The 12,789-nt window shown below is 40.8% G+C and overlaps 1 protein-coding gene across 1 annotated transcript; it reads left to right on the top strand.

The window, feature by feature from the left end:
- The first annotated feature begins 1,141 nt into the window (after positions 1-1,141).
- gask1b (golgi associated kinase 1B) lies at positions 1,142-12,582 on the top strand. The gene is made up of 4 exons (XM_036569265.1): positions 1,142-3,106; positions 5,197-5,390; positions 6,053-6,279; positions 11,778-12,582. The coding sequence occupies exons 1-4, from the start codon at positions 2,284-2,286 to the stop codon at positions 11,983-11,985; spliced, it is 1,452 nt and encodes a 483-aa protein (XP_036425158.1). The 5' UTR covers positions 1,142-2,283; the 3' UTR covers positions 11,986-12,582.
- Positions 12,583-12,789: the final 207 nt, after the last annotated feature.

The following is a 12,789-nucleotide window of genomic DNA, read 5'->3' as shown; positions in this document are numbered from 1 at the left end:
TGCTTAATTTCATATTTTATTTGAATAGTAGTAACCCAGTTTTTCCACCCAATTTAGTCATGCCCAGTTTCACCATTTAACCCCACTAGCTAGGCTTTCCCACATCACACAATGCCGCCAACCTGGGAGAGTGGAAGCTAGCAAGAGCTTCCTCCAAGACACATGAAGCTCCATCACATCTTTGTCATTGGATGGCTCAACACGCTTAGAGGAGAACACTAACTGCTAATATTGTTACATTAGCTAGCATAATGCTGAGTGAATATCTCATCCAAACATGCTAATGTGGCTAATAATGAGTACAAGGCATTAATAAGGTATTTTGCATAATGTGATTAGGTGGCTAGGTGTTTAAATGATATGCTAAAACATAAACATCATTGATAATCATAGCAAATGTTTATTGATTAGTGTGTTTTTTAAAAATGTGTAGTGCAAGTAAATAGCTCCTCTGCTATGTTCATAGTCTAAACAGCAGTCCATCAATATAATATCTGTAGTGTGTATCAATGTGTATTAGTGCTTTTTAAACATTTTCAGTATATTTTAACAGGGTTTCCATAGATCCTTAGAAGTCTTTTAAGGCTGGTTGACCAGACACAGACGAAGCCTAAGCCTAGACTAAATGAAATTTTTAAGGTTTCGTCAATAGGGTTTCACTGTTAAAAATTGTATTTAGTATAGGTTTAAACTTAATCTAGGTCTGGGACACCATCCATTAAAGGTGCCATTGGCAGTTTAGTCCAAAACTAGGCTTAATCCACAAAACCAGCCCATATAATGTTAAAATACTTTTTACCACTAGGTGTAGACGGAGCTTCATCTTGGACAATAAACTAAGGGGTAGCAATTATGCAGAAAACTATGATGATTTCGCTCACTGATATCATTATAGAAAGATTTAGTGTTATCCCATCCATTTGAACACGTTTGAACACTGTGCCAGTTTCAGGGACCCTGATGTAGCTTAATCTTTGAAGTCAATGGGATTTCACACTAAAAATGTAATTAGTGTAGGCCTAGGCTTAATCTGGATCTGGGAAACCACCCTTATAATAATCATATAGTATACAATTCTATAATCAGTTGGTTTATTAAGCCATTTCCGTTCATGTTCATAAATCTGTCTTCTTTTTTTTTTTTCATTTTGCCCCATGATGATGAACTGTTGCTCTCTAACACGTGTCCAGTTAGAGATACCACAATTTGTACTACCTTTAATAACAAATTGTTATCTGATCAATTATAGATTTTTAGGATTAACACATCATTTCTGAGGGTGTTTGAGAGACGTATTCAGCGTGTAGGGAAATTCAATTCAGTTCCATTTTGTTTATTTAACACTTACAATAGACGTCCTCGCCAAGCTGCTTTAAACAAATCAGACTGAGAAGTAAACTAATGCGCTTGGTGATTAGCTGTAGCACATCCAAGTATTGCTATAAATCCCAAGTCTTTTCCTGGAAGGCTCTGCTAGCAATAAAACCAGCCCTCACTAGACTATAAAAAGTACAAACTCCATAACCTATATTCATAATCCGGCCTGCTAGCATATGTTATTCTCATTAGCTTTGATTGCTCATCCTGGGGGGTGGTGTTCAACTTTTCCTGTTTCTTAAAATAGGCAGAAATGCCTCACTCCACCATGCTAATGTGGCTAATTAATGCAAGCTAAGAGCCAAGAATGCTGTTTTCATTCATTGTTAGCAACATAAGCATTTTGTTGAAGCCATCTCTTAAGATTAAAAGTTAAAACTAATGACTTTAAACATGGATAAAAGACACCAAGCTCAAGTGTGCTATCTGCTTTGTCTAACTAGTCAGTCGTGAGGTCAAAGAGCACAATCCGCTGTTGTTATTGCGCCAAGTCACCAGCAGATGTCGCTTTCAGGAGGTGTTCCTGAGCGAAGTGAAACTTCTCATCAGTTTTTCTTCTCTTGCGCTTCAGTTAGAGGATCCTCCGTGTTGCCAGAGCACATAAGGAAGCTATGACAGGCGTACTTTCAAAGAAAACACCTCCACGTCTTCATCCTTCATGAGGATATTTGGCGAGAAGTGCCATTCTAGCGGATTTCGCTGGACGCTGTAGAGGCGAGTGGGATTTATCTACAAAGGGAGAGGCTGGCTGGTCTGGTAAGTCCAACCGGTGCATGTCTCGTTCCTGTGCGTGGAAATACACGGTTTACTTATAGGAAATAAAGGATATAGGAGCAGCAGGGCAGCCTTGGGCACCAGAAAAGAGGCTCCGTCCTCTGCACTGACCATGTGGAGCTTCGCGCCCTAATGGAGCGCTGCGTAATTCCTGCCAGTTTGTTCTGTTCCAAGCTTTTTCGAGTGTCCAGCCGCTGGTGGAGATACCCCAGGGCCAGAAGAAGTGCCATCGTAGCCGGACTTTGCTTCGTTTACCTCTTTTTCGCCGTGCTTCAGGTTAGTTCCGCCCCAGCTGCTGGTAAAGGGCGCATTGGCACCGTCCCCTTGCGCCAACACGATGGTGTCCATGGCCAGAAAACGGATGACAATCCAACACCCACACGCTCCAACGTGGTCTACATAACCCTGAGGTCCAAACGGCACAAGCCTGCTGTCATAAGGGCCACAGTGAGGCCCAAATTGCGCAGGAAGAAAGTGGGGACCTTTGGGAAGCATGACGCACAGGCGCATGGAGGTAAAAGCAGACATGGCCAGGACGCATGGGCGCCAAAGCGCGCCAATGCCAGTGACGCTTGGGCCAAAATCGTACACAAGGGACTGACACTATACAAAGGGGGCCACTTTGAAGATGGCGCGGATGATCTGGGCAGCTCTATCAGAATATACAGCCAGAAGCCTCCTCCATGGTTCAGCCAGGAGGACATGGCCCACATGCGCCTTCTGGCCAACAGTAAGGTCAGAAAGCTGGAAAGACTGCAGCATGAAGGCTCTCCGTCCGTCCTTTTGTTCAGGAGTGCAGCTCAGACACATTCAGAGCACTCAGCAGAGTGCAGCGGAGGCTGCGGTGTCATCAAGCCGCCGGTGGACATGAGTGAAGTGTTCGCTTTCCACTTGGACAGGGTGCTGGGACTGAACAGAAGTTTGCCGACTGTGAGCAGGAGGTTCCATGCACTTGGTAGTGTCTGCCTTATTCACATCTCATAGTTACTGTACTTTAGGAACCAATATCCAATTTATTATATGTGTTCTCATGTGAGTGGACCAGATGTAGCAGTGCTGCTGGAGTTTTTAAACACTGTGTCCATTCACTGTCCACTCTATTAGACACTCCTACTTTGTTGGTCCACCTGTAGATGTCAGAGACAATAGCTCATCTGCTGCTGCACAGTTTGTGTTGACCATCTTCTAGTCATCAGTGGTCGCACAATGCTGCCAACAGGACGCTGTTGGCTGAATGTTTTCAGTTGGTGGACTATTCTCAGTCCAGCAGTGACACTGAGGTGTTTAAAAACTCCAGCAGCACTGCCGTGTCTGATCCACTCGTACCAGCGCAACACACACTAACACACCACCACCACGTCGGTGTCACTGCAGTGCTGAGAATGATCCACCACCCAAATAATACTTGCTCTGTGGGGGTCTTGTCAGGGTGCTGACCATTGAAGAACAGAGTAACAAAGTACAGTCTGTAACTGTGTAACTACATAGTGCTCCTATATGGTCAGTGGAGCTGATAAAATGGACAGTGAGTGTAGAAATATGGAGGTGGGTTTTAATGTAATGACTGATCTGTGTATACATACAATGAAGGCCCTTAAAAACTAATAATATTCCTAAAGCAACCTCATATTGAGACATATTATGTGTATTGCCTACATGTAAGATAATTTCACTTGCCTGTATATAATATTTTGCAGTGCTGCATGTTTGTTATTAATGCTTACAGTTGCAGTTTAGTAATCCGTTTGTAAAACTGGAAGAATGATTACATGACTTCAGTTTTTCTTAAATTTATTAATACTTTTTAGAAAAAAACCCTTTACAAAGGCTTAACATATTTCACCATTGATAATCATTCACTATGGCTGAATCCAAACTTACCATTTGGTCCAAGCCTGATAATGTTTATGTGTAATGTGGTGGTAGAAAAGCTCAGGTTTTCTAAGGTGAGCAGTTTTTGTCTACAGAGGCTGCATATATTTACGTATTTTAAGACTTACAATCATGTTATATCCCTGAAACCACTATTTCTGCTGTACTTTGGGACAGGGTGAGCCTGTTTCAATGTAATTTAGTCATTTCCTGCTGCTCCCACGTTATCCGGATGGATAACAAATGCAATCAGAGCTTGTTTTCAGCTGCTTGGTGAAAGCCACCAGTTAGATTCATGCCACACATTTCCACATCACTTTTTTGGGTGGGAGTTTGCAAGAGCAATAAACACTGATTTTCCAGTATACAGTCATAGAGGTGGGCGATATATCTTATAATGGGATACTTCAAGAAATTTTTACAATAGATGATATGTCACGGTATTTGTTTTTGGTATCTGATCTGTTATAACAGAGAAAAAAACAGTAGATCTACATTTGTAATGATACTATCAAAACGACAATGATTTTTATTCAGTATTTGGCACTAAATCCAGTTAAACAGAACTAATTTAGCTCTCTTTATAATAAAACATGCAGTCGGTCAGTGTTCTGCATATACTGATGATATAAATTATATATTCAGAAAAGCATACTATATTATATTGTGACATATTTTATCACAATAACAATATACACCGATCAGGCATAACATTATGACCACCCACTTGTTTCTACGCTCAGTGTCCATTTTATCAGCTCCACTTACTATATACGTGCACTTCGTAGTTCTACAATTACAGACTGTAGTCCATCTGTTTCTCTGCTACTTGGGTAGCCCTCTTTTCCCTGTTTTTCAGTGGTCAGGACCCCCATGGACCCTCACAGAGCAGGTACTATTTGGGTGGTGGGTCATTCTCAGTACTGCAGTAACACTGACGTGGTGGTGGTGATGTGTTAGTGTGTGTTGCGCTTGTCTGAGTGGATCAGACACAGCAGTGCTGCTGGTCAGAAATTGACCACTGATGAAGGACTAGAGGGTGGCTAACACAAACTATGCATCAACAGATGAGTTATAGTCTCTAACTGTACACCAGCAAGTGAGTGGTCAGGCAGTGTAAGTACACAATTTAAACCCCGCTCATGTAATTTTCTATGCTGCATTGTGTTTCAGGTGGTCAGCTGTGTCCAGTGACCCTGTGGGACCCCTCTATCACCCCTATATCTGGCCAGTTGACCTGGAGCTCCTACCAAACCTCCCTCAAATACAAGTGCTGGCAGCGTGGCACTCCGAAGCCAGAATGGCGCTGCACCAGCATCCACCACCACGAGTGGAGCAAGATGGCTCTGTTTGACTTTCTCCTGCAGGTAGGCCAGTATGTTCATTCTAGGGCTGCACGATATGGACAAAATACTAGTATTGGGATTATATTGCAAGACATAATCATGAAATTTTAGCTTGTGATTATTAAATAATAGAAATGAACAATTTCATTCTTATTTTTGTTCATTGTATGTAACTATTAAAGTAAAGCCTAGAGTGGTCAGATTGGCAGATTAGCTCCTTTGCATCCTAGCCGTCCATACATAGTGGCAGAAACAGCTTGAGCTGCATTTATTTGCATTTATTTGCATGCATTTTCCTGAACCAAACAGATAAAAACAACAATTCACATTCTGTGTGTTGTAATATAAACATAAAACAATTTGCATGTTGTAGACTTCTGTGAAATGAGTATTGCAACTACCAATATTGCAGTAACAATAGGTAAACTATATTGTACAGCTTTAAATTTATGCATTATTTTTTGTTAATTTTTCCATAATCCTTAATTAGGTTATTAGTAATATGTTCTTTTGTTGAATTTTTTTTACATACTCTTTTTTAAATACTCAAATGTCTCAAATACAGTTTTTTGTATTTGCTAATGCAGGATTTATTGTCCATCACTGATTGCACTGAACATAAATGCATAATGTTGATTATAGTTATACTAGAATAAGCCAAAAGCAAACGTGCTTTATTTTAGATTCACCAGCGGCTGGACAGGAACTGCTGTGGGTTCAGGCCACGCCCGGAGGACAGCTGTGTTGAACTTGGTTACCATGGCGAATGTGGGGACATGGACAATACTGAACTGTCCACCATCGTCCACCGCAGACGTGACCCCCATCGTCTCGTCTTCATCAACAACAAGGGCTTCTTTGATCGAGATGAAGAAAACCTCGACTTTAAACTGCTCGAGGGAATCAAAGAGTAAGTGAAGCAAAACTCTCCTGCCTGGTACCGGCCATCAGATACAGCCGCTGGCCACTTTATTAGAAACAGCTACCTTGTGCTTCCACTCACTGGCCACTTTATTAGAAACACTTACCTTTTGCTTCCACTAACTGGCCACTTTATTAGAAACACCTATCCTGTGGTTCCACTCACTGGCCACTTTATAAGAAACACCTACTTTGCTCTTCCACTAACTGGCCACTTTATAAGAAACACCTACTTTGTACTTCCACTAACTGGCCACTTTATTAGAAACACCCAGCTTGCTCTTCCACTAACTGGTCACTTTATTAGAAACACCTACTTTGTACTTCCACTAACAGGCCACTTTATTAGAAACACCTACTCTGTACTTCCACTAACTGGCCACTTTATTAGAAACACCTACTTTGTACTTCCACTAACTGGCCACTTTATTAGAAACACCCAGCTTGCTCTTCCACTAACTGGTCACTTTATTAGAAACACCTACTTTGTACTTCCACTCACTGGCCACTTTATTAGAAAGTCCTACCTTGTACTTCCATGCACTGGCTGCTTTATTAGAAACACCCACCTTGTGCTTACACTCGCTGACCACTTTATTAGAAACACCCACTTAGCTACTCGCTGTCCATTTTATGAACTAATTCTGATTTATAGGTCCACTATATAGGTGCAGTTACACCTTGGTCCACTGACCAAAAATATCCAGACAAGAGCAGCTCTGTGGTCACAAACTGTCCATTGATGGGTTAGTGGTCACCAACCCTCTTCCTGAAGATTTACTTTCCTGCCCTTCCCCCATACCTAACTCTGCATCTGATCCAGCTAATCAAAAACTCCTGAAGAAGCGAAATAGCTGGAGCAGGTGTGCCAAGTTGCGGTTGGAACTAGACTTCAAACAAAGGTAGATCTCCAGGACCAGGGTTGATGACCACTGGGCTAACACAAATGGTATATTATCACATGATCTCTAACCATCCACCAGCAAGAAGGAGCTACAACGGTTTCTGATAAAGTGGATGAGGGTGTGTACATGTGTGTATTGCCTGGTGTTTCCATTATTTTGTCCTCTCTGACTGTCCACTTGAAGAAGATGTTGATGTCAGACACGCTCTGAGGTAAACACAGATGGCATGTTATGGCTGATAGATGATACCGCTGAGAACATCATGTGTGTCAGTTTGTGGGAGCATGACTGTAACTCACTCTCTGCTACACTGATACTTAATGTGCAGAGAGATAAATCAGAAAGTGAGGGGAGACGTCCCAGCAGAATATTTCAGCTGAGTACGTGCCCTGCATTATAGCACGTTCTTATTAATATACGCTGCCTGTAAACGTTTGATGACACCTCGCCTTCTTTTAGAGTTAATGTTTGACTAATTTGATTACTGTTACTTTTCAGTTGAATATCTGCAACTAGGCTTAGTGACCATAAAACAGTTCTAGGTTCAGCTTCATGTTCATGGAAGTATCTTCCTCTGTATGAAGAGCAAGTTTTGTCTAATTAATGATTTGACAGTTTTCTTTTCCAAACTAGGTTTGAGTGCTGACATCACAACAATGAATAACGTGTGTGGACTTTGGCTTTATTTCCAAGATAGAGCTTTTATCCTTGTGTTCCTTGTTGCTTAGTTGCTTTTTTCAGGATGTAAACCAAGCTCATGTTGCAAACTAGGCCCCCTAACTTTTTATGGGTAATGTATGAGTGTGCCGCTCCTTTTGGACAGCACAAGAGGGGTGATTACAGCCTTTGGTTGTCTTATTGTAGAAATTACACACATAATAATAGTGTGACAGTTTACTGATTCCTGGATTAAAGGGGAAAGTAGTTCATCATGGACTGGAGTGATGTAGTATTGCTGGCTTTGATAGTCAGGCTTTTATTCAAATGTGTAATTTTGGTTTTTGGGGGGTGAGGGGACACTATGAAGTTAGACCTGACTGTTATTAGTTACAGTATCCGTTAACACAGTTTCATATATAATATGTTATGCTATGTGTAGTACAGTGTGATTATAAGAAAGCTAAATTATTTTAACTTAGCTTATCATTGGGGCAGTAAAATCGAGTTCCATGTCACAACAGCTGTTATTAATGTTAATACCAGCTAAGGCTAGCTATGTTACCCCATTTTACTACTTGTCTGGAATGCACAGCTAGAAAAACGTAACGTTGTTGAAGTTGCTTTGACAGAATTATCCTGTCACGGTTGCCTTTTTCATTCACCCCCCCACGTTTCATGCTCTGGACTCAATACTCTTTTTAACTAGCCCTTGTTCACTCTGACTCTCCACTCAGATGTATGTCACAGCTACGTTACACAAGTAGCCACTCGCAGGACAGTGAGGAGTGCGCTCAGTCTTAGCCAGGTTAGCCTCTGAGCTAATCAGCTAGCCATGCAAATGTTGCAATGCAAAATGTTTTTTGAGAAGTTTGAACATAACATACATAGAATTTGTGAATAGTTGCTTTGTCTGGGAAAGTTCTGCTGCTGGAGTTAATACTCAATCTACCACACTTCACTTGAGCTAATAAAGTAATAGAACTGCTCCTAAGACAGCATCTGGGATTCCCCCCCAAGAGGAAATCACAAGGCCAAGTAACGAGGGCATGTTAATACTAGTATTGAAACGGGCAGCTCGCCTGCCTTGTTTCTTCCTAGCTCCGCCCTTTGTTATCATGTCTGTTTGTGTTTGTGCTGCATGGTTGTATATTCCTTCTTCATAGATGCGCCCACTACACAGAAAAGGAATGCATGGAGACCCAGAGAATACAATCCTGCCTTTTTCTTTCCTGTGTTAAAAAGCACACAGATCTAATAGAAGCTAATTAATTAGAAGGTTTTTTTTTCACATTCATTTCTAGTTTAGCATGTTTCATTCGTGAAAAAGGTGAAAGCTTGCGTTATACGTCACATCTCGTAAACTCCTGTATCATCTAGAGCTCATGTGTCAAACACAAGGCCCGCAAAAGAATTTTACTTTTCTATTAGTATTAGCCTGTTTCACAATGTGCTTCACTACAGTCCCCAGCATGCACTGTATCGTAATGTGCTCCGACTCTCCTACCCCAACAACAATCTATGGGACAGTGGTTACACCTCAATTCCACACAATTCTACACAATTCCACACCAGTCATATCACCAAAATGCATTTCAGCTGCAGTTCAACCAACATAAACACTTAACATTAGCAGCTCAGAAATTGAGCGCGAGTCTTAATGAACTTGCAGCAAAGAAAGTATGCCACGTGTGTAGTTCAAGCAGATAGGTAGGTTTAAAAGACAATTGTTTTTTTGGATATTTCAAGTGTCCATGTAATAATTCAAGGTCTACTACAAGTGTCTGTATTTTACTGTTGAAGTTTTTGCATTTTTGAATAAGCAGTGGCCAGTTTGGGTTATAGCACAACATTAATTAAAAATTAAATAAAACCTTTTTTTTTTTTCTGGCCCACAGATTTGATAAAATTTTTAATATGACCCTTTTACTAGAGTTTGACACCTCTGATCTAGAAGAAGAAGAGTTTGCCAGTTGTAAATACGAATTTGTTTGGGAAAACTGGTGTTTCCCAGTTTCCGACACAACTTGAACGCAGCATTAGTCTGTGCGCCTGCTCCATAATCGGTGTTCCCAGCAGGGTCTTGTCAGGGTTCTGGGTATTTTTACCACCTTGCAAGCCATTTTCCCCACTGTACATTATTGATGTTCTTTTGTTCTGCTATGTTGCTGGTTGTCACCTGTTTTGTTCCAGTTGCTTTTTTTTAGTTTCTTGAGTTATGTTCCTAGTCTCATCTGCTTCATCTTCCTCTACTTCATCTTTTATTTGTTTTTTTCCCCTCATACTTAACACATTGGCCTGCTCTGTTTTTCTCCTTCATATACACCTGGGCCCTGTCTTGTGAAGCGGTCCGACCAAATGGAACCATGGTTAACTTGTTTCCCTGGCAGTTAACTTATCAGATCCCCAAACTTGGATGAGTCCTTGCACATGTGCACATGAAAGTGTGATGTTTATGATCAACAACCAATCAAATGAGACATCAGAGGGAGTGGTGTTTGAAAATAAAACATGGGAAAACAATGGTAGAAAAGCACCATGGAAATTTGTGTAGCATAACCAGAGAAATGGGTGTACTGTAACCATGGAAATATGTGTGGAATAACCATGCAAATCAGTATAGTGCAGGGGTCGGCATCATCTGCATCCCTCTTTTACTGCCCTGTTTTGGCTCCACAGCAGAATTAGATTTTTAGGTAAAAATAAAATGATTATCCTTTGCAGTAAAATAAAGCTCTGCTGATCGTTCTAACACAGTTTTAACACTAAATGGTCTTAAAGGCTGGAGTTAATGTATAACTGCTAATTCACCCTTTAACCCTGAAAGTTGGTGCGCAGACTACTGGTCACCATAGCAATGCAGACAACAATCTCACCTAGCTAGTAGCCAATGAAAAGACAAAGAGGAAGATTTCAGACGAACATGAATAATTTGGAGACGAATGGACTTATTTGCATTTATAATCACTCCAGCTGGTTTTCTGATACGTTTAATCTGCAGCAAGAAACTGTCAAACACTAAAAAGTCACGATGCTGAAGTCAGCTTCTCATTTTGAATTCTCCCGTTACACCTTAAAGTATGTGGCAAATACATTCAGGTGCCCCAGGCACCATTTAAGGTGGGGCTGGAAAATTCGAACAAGAAGCTGGCGAATGACAAGCTGACTTCAGCTTCGTTAAAGCTTTAACGTTGAGACACATTTTACAAGAAACTGTTCTACTTTTGTGGAAAAGTTTCCTGCCAGAGATGCAAGAAAAGCGGCTATAGCTGAGCTAAAGCTTAAAGCTAAGCAAAGTAAGTCTGCATTTTTGTTTATTTTTTTTTACAACCAAGATGATAAAACAGACATAATGTTGTGGCTCCTAAAGTGGTTCCATTTTTGCTGAAAAGACAAAATGGCTCTTCTTAACATTTGGGTTGCGACTCCTGGTATAGTGTAACTATGGAAATGTTTGTAGCATAACCATGGAAATGAGTGTAGTGTAACCATGAAAACATGTGTAGGGTTACCAGAGAAATCAGTTTAGCATAACTATGGAAATAGGTGTAGTGTAACCACGGAAACGAGTGTAGCACAATCATGGAAATGTACATAGCAAATCCATGGAAATGGGTGTAACGAAATTGTGGAAATGTGTGTAGTGCAACCTTGGATGTGAGTGTAGCATAATCATGAAAAATGGCATATCCCTCTGATCCAAAAAGTGTTTTTTTACTTCAGAGTTTTACTTCGGAGGTATTTTGGTCCGTTATCTCGGGTTGTAATTCTAATTTCTATCATCTGGATTTTGACTGGGCAGTAACAGTGGACCTGCACTATTTACTGATGTCCTCACAACCTCCAGATAACTTTGAAAGTGACTGGGACTGGGTTTTGAAAAGTATCCCCATATAATTCATGATGACTGTTTGTTTTGTCTCAGGCTGCCTGATGTGGCTGTGGGTGTGCTGAGCTCTCAGCGTTTGAGGGAAAAGCTCCTGCAGTCTCTGTTCCTGGATCAGCTGTACTGGGACAGTCAGGGCGGCCGGCAGGGCATCGAGAAACTCATCGACGTCATCGAGAGACGGGCCAAAGTTTTACTCAGATACATCAATGCCCACGACATCAAGGTCATTCCCATGAACAAATGAGGATTCAGATGAAGAGGACACTTATTTTAGTCTATAAATATTCTGCGTTGTTTTGTTTTTTTCGGTTCCAGCTCAGTGTGCTATAAAAGAGGGAGAACGCTTCCTTCCATTGGTTTACAAACATCATCCTTAAAGCCTGAAGTAGATGCGTTTCAGTCTGTGTACAGGAAATCACCTAACAAAAACTGTCCTTTTTCTCATCGTATCAGTAGCTGGGTTTCCATCCATGTTATTTGCATTTTGATATTTCAAATAAAAATAAAATTTCATCAGTGGAAACGACACATATTGGATAAAATCTCCCAAACTTGGGGTGGATACAAGTTTTTTGCTGCGTTAAACTGCTGAATAAATAACATAAGTGCTAACTGAATAAAGTCACATGACTTATCAGGTGACTGTGATGCCCAGCCGTAGCTACGAAATGTTGCAGAAGGCAGGGACTAATGAAGAAATTAAAACATACGTAATCAGATAATGGAAAAACTCCAGGTCTGCATAAGTCTGACAATAATTCAATTTCTGCTTTGCAACCAGCCAATGAACTCACAGAAGAAGACATTATGTAAATGTAACGTAAAACTCAAACTACATGCCACGCCTAAATATTGTGCCACTTTACCTGAAAATATGAACATACATCATCTAGAAGATGAAGAAAATTTAAATCCTTTGTTTCGTCAAGCATGTGTTTTGCTGCCATCTCGCGGCAACACTGCTGACTTATTTCCGGTACCGCCATCTGTTTTTGCACATGCCCAGACTGAGAAATTCAAAAGAAATCAGAGTAAGAGATTACATGCG

Source organism: Colossoma macropomum, unplaced genomic scaffold, assembly GCF_904425465.1.
Source record: "Colossoma macropomum unplaced genomic scaffold, Colossoma_macropomum, whole genome shotgun sequence".
Lineage (NCBI taxonomy): Eukaryota > Metazoa > Chordata > Actinopteri > Characiformes > Serrasalmidae > Colossoma > Colossoma macropomum.
Note: the sequence above shows the minus strand (reverse complement) of the source record. Positions and strands in the feature narration are given on the sequence as shown.

Excerpts from the sequence above, each read along its gene's own strand:
- gask1b (XM_036569265.1), top strand. The coding sequence starts at position 2,284 with ATGGAGCGCTGCGTAATTCCTGCCAGTTTGTTCTGTTCCAAGCTTTTT. Across the intron at positions 5,391-6,052 it reads TGTTTGACTTTCTCCTGCAG|ATTCACCAGCGGCTGGACAG; the intron begins GTAGGCCAGTAT and ends GCTTTATTTTAG. Across the intron at positions 6,280-11,777 it reads CTGCTCGAGGGAATCAAAGA|GCTGCCTGATGTGGCTGTGG; the intron begins GTAAGTGAAGCA and ends GTTTTGTCTCAG.